This window comes from Antrostomus carolinensis, unplaced genomic scaffold (genome assembly GCF_000700745.2).
Source record: "Antrostomus carolinensis isolate BGI_N321 unplaced genomic scaffold, ASM70074v2 Scaffold55548, whole genome shotgun sequence".
In the NCBI taxonomy this organism is placed as follows: domain Eukaryota; kingdom Metazoa; phylum Chordata; class Aves; order Caprimulgiformes; family Caprimulgidae; genus Antrostomus; species Antrostomus carolinensis.
In genome coordinates this window covers 1-3806 of record NW_010334701.1, presented here as the reverse complement: position 1 = coordinate 3806, position 3806 = coordinate 1, and the positions used below count along the sequence as shown (strand labels likewise).

At 46.0% G+C, this 3806-nt stretch overlaps 1 protein-coding gene across 1 annotated transcript; it reads right to left on the bottom strand.

Annotated features, from left to right (window-relative positions):
- Window positions 1-81: 81 nt before the first annotated feature.
- CNTD1 (cyclin N-terminal domain containing 1) lies at window positions 82-3770 on the bottom strand. Its single transcript, XM_010174267.1, has 7 exons — window positions 3599-3770; window positions 3424-3499; window positions 3012-3186; window positions 1958-2120; window positions 1356-1500; window positions 856-952; window positions 82-243 (listed from the first exon to the last, which is right to left on the bottom strand). Exons 1-7 carry the CDS (start codon window positions 3768-3770, stop codon window positions 82-84), a joined length of 990 nt encoding a protein of 329 aa, XP_010172569.1.
- Window positions 3771-3806: the final 36 nt, after the last annotated feature.

The following is a 3806-nucleotide window of genomic DNA, read 5'->3' as shown; positions in this document are numbered from 1 at the left end:
TGCAGGGGGTGCCCTGTGCAGCAGCAGCAGGGTGGACAGGGTGGGTGTGCAGGTGGGAGTCCCTGGCTGTAGATGATGGTTCTATTTCAGAGGCATAAATCTGTTCTCTGGAGCTCTTGCTCGACAGTCCCTGTAGTGCTGCTTCGGAGTGGTGCTGCCAATGATGTGTTTCAGGAGGGCGTAAGAAAACTCTGAGATGCTTTGTGCAGTGATGCCAGTGATACAGTTTAAATGCTCCACAACCTTAAAAAAAAAAAAATCCCCAAAAAGATACTTATTTGCAGTGCCCAAGAGACATTACTTTTCAGACATACTTCTTAACCCTCCAAATCTAACAAGGATAATAGTGGTCCCTGGGTGTACACTAGTGTCTAGTGCAGACAGAAGCTGAAGCCTCTCAGGATGGTTTTTTGTTTGTTTCCTGTCTTGTTGGGTTTTATTTTTTTTCTTTTTGTTTTATGCCTTTTTAAAAAAATTTAATTGCTTCTACTAAAGAAGTAAAATGAAAAAAGCTACTGTCTGTTAACAGGCTGTTTGTGACAGGATTCAGTAGCAGTTTGGGCAGAAAGTTGTCCCATGGGATTTCTTTTTCACCTGTGAGTGAAATGATGTCTGCAGGGGTTTGTTCTGGAGGAAGAGCTGACAGGAGAGCGAGCACGAGGCCTCCTGCAGAACTGCCTGTGTACACTCAACACTCACAAATAAAATACACACGCTTCCTGCTAAAACCCTGAGCGATGCCACCTCCCTCCCGCTGCCCCCAGCACAGTCCACCTCTCTTCTTGCTGTGCTTAAACACAAACAACCTTCACATTGTTTTTCACGCAGAGCTGATGTGCTCAGCAGTGCCTGTACCTGCTTCCACTGCTCAGGGTTTAGTACAAACACGCTTGTGCTGATGATTCCAACAGCCAAGAGCATGAAATCTTCCTTTACTGTCAGAAACTTTGCTCTGCAGAAGTAAAAGCGTCTTCTGGTGTAAAATCATGTGAGTTTTACAGTTCAAAACCACCTGATTCTGTAATGGCTGCACAGCCTACGGACACGTTAGCTTAATCAGTCTTTCAGTCCAAATAAAGCCTGATGTTGATGTTAATTAACAGTGCTACAGCTGGATTTTTATTATTTAAGTTAAACACTTTCCTAGCTTGCCCCTAAAGCAAATGTGGCGAGGCCTTTGAACTGATTCACTAAGGTCAATAAACAATGCTGAAAGCTCCCCAAATTATTGTTATTTCTTTTAAACCACACCCAAAAATAAGACATAATGGGAATCACGCTACTGTTTCTTAAGGGTTTTTAGGGGTTTTCATTTCAAACAGTTATTTTAAGCAACAGTCACGTAAGCTACTTACACCTGCAGTTGGTTTGGTGTTGAATTTTCAATGGCAATCTTCAACAAAGTCTCATAGATGGCATCTCGGGTAAGATAGGAGAAGTCCAGTAGCTGCACACACATCTGATGCAGTGGCTCTGCAGGAAGCAGGCAGCCGTTGTGTCCTAGCACAGAGACCGTACGTCAGCCACGCGGTTTCAGTCACGTTAGTCACTGTCAGCAAGAGATTCAGATTTCTGGTGATGATGCCCTTTGTTTCTGAATGCCACAGGCCTTCTCGTGCCACAGGCTGTTTCACTCATTCTGAACTACAGGTTGTCAGACCTGGGCAAAGAAAATGGCAAGTCATTGCAGAAAAAAAAGTGGTCTCATGCTAGGGCTTGGGGGTTTTAAACTCTAAATCTCTGGCTGAGTCATGACTGGCTGTCCAACAACATCCATCAGATTCTACTAAGGACAAAGTTCTCCTCTGACAAGAAAAGCTCTGGACAATCTGAAAAGTCTCCTGTGCCTTCACAGGATGCAGAAATCTGTAACACCAGATATTTTAGTTCAGATCACTAACAGCTCTGTTATGCTCTCAGGTAATTAGTTCCCATTCTTTCCTGTTCACACTCTCACCTAAAACCTCCAGCAGCAATTCCGTGTAGGCCAGAGGAGTCGACACGTTGATCTGGAAGTGCAAAGTTTTTAAAACAGCAAGCTCTGACTCAAGCAATTCCAGTTTAGTGTACGAGTATTTTAAGGACTGCAGAAATTTTAAAGCTGTGTCACTGTTAACTATCTAAAGAGGAAACAAAAATACAGATTATCTTCTAGACAATAAGGTACCTGCTCAGAACAAAAGTATTTTCTTGCTTTGCTCCCCCCATGGGATTTAAGCACGAGCCCCTGCAGTGGTGGTGCTGCCGCCTCACCCGGCGGTCTGACTCTGCTGGTGTGAGAAATCCAGCTGGGACCTTCTTTCCCCAGGTGTCCTCCCCCCAGACAGGTGTGAGCCCTCTGCACCACACAGGTTTCGACAGCCCCAGGCTGAGTTTTCCTGCTGCCTGTACTTCTTTTCCCAGAATCACAGAATCACAGAATGTTGGGGATTGGAAGGGACCTCAAAAGATCATCCAGTCCAACCCCCCTGCCAGAGCAGGAACCTAAATGAGATCACACAGGAAGGCGTCCAGGCGGGGCTTGAATGTCTCCAGAGAAGGAGACTCCACCCCCTCCCTGGGCAGCCTGTCCCAGGGCTCTGGCACCCTCACTGTAAAGAAGTTTCTTCTCAAGTTGAAGCAGAACCTCCTGTGTTCCAGCTCACACCCATTGCCCCTTGTCCTACCATTGGGCATCACTGAGAAGAGCCTGGCTCCATCCTCCTGACATTCACCCTTTACATATTTATAAACATTAATGAGGTCTCCCCTCAGTCTCCTCTTTTCCAAGCTAAAGAGACACATTTAGCTAAAGCTAAATGTTCCCCCAGCACTGGGAACATTTCCTGACAACTTGTTACTTGTTGAGTGATAATTAACCTATTCCTATTGGGTTTCCATTTCAATATCCTTTACATTTCGTTATCACTACTGTCTTTCAGAGAGGAAATCTATTTAAGAGAGATTAATATACTACACAATTTAACACTGCTAAAAAAAAAATGCTAGAGGAAAAGGTTTAGCTGGCTTACATTGTAGTGTGAGGAAAGTTTGCTCGCAAGCTGCACGCACGAGACAAGGCGCAGGACAAACGTGCTGTGCAGCTGATCTCTCAGGGAGCTCCAGCTGCTCCCTCGTCCCTCCTCATGGCTTTTAATGTTCTCTCTGGAGGACTTACAGATGGGTTCTACTTGCTTGATCATAAACCTACAGAAACCAAAACTGCTCAGAAAACAGTTCCCTTCTGCTAAGAAAAAGGAAGACAAGCAATTCTGCACGTGCTCAGAATACACTGACAGCTGTTAATTGGAATTAAATGAGTAAAGAGACAAAGCTCCAGACACACAAAAAGCATTACACACGGAACGAGCAGTACAGAGCGTGTGCACTGTTAACCACGTGAGAGACACAAGGAATGTACTGAACAGGCAGGATAATTATTACCTTTCAAGTAACTCCACCGCCTGGTACCTCGCTGACTGGTCCAGGTGCCATTTTTCAGACAAAAGGAATATAAATTCTGCAAAAAAAGCACAACAGTCATTTGCTTCAGTCAACTGCAGCCAACTCTGCAGCTGTGACCCACCTCAGGAGTCAGCTGTAGCTGAAAGAGCCTCACCCACTATCTGTGTCTCCTTGAAGCACCCAGCCCAGTCCGACAGCTCGCTCAGGTGCTGTTCGTTTTCCGTGGCCAAGCGGATTAGCGTCTCCTCAATCATCTCGGGAGCCACCGCGCCAAAGATGGGGCCTGGGTCACGGCACCGGGACGCTGCTGGCACCGGGGACCCCATTCAGCAGGCCAGGCCAGAGGCTTTAAGGACGACAAT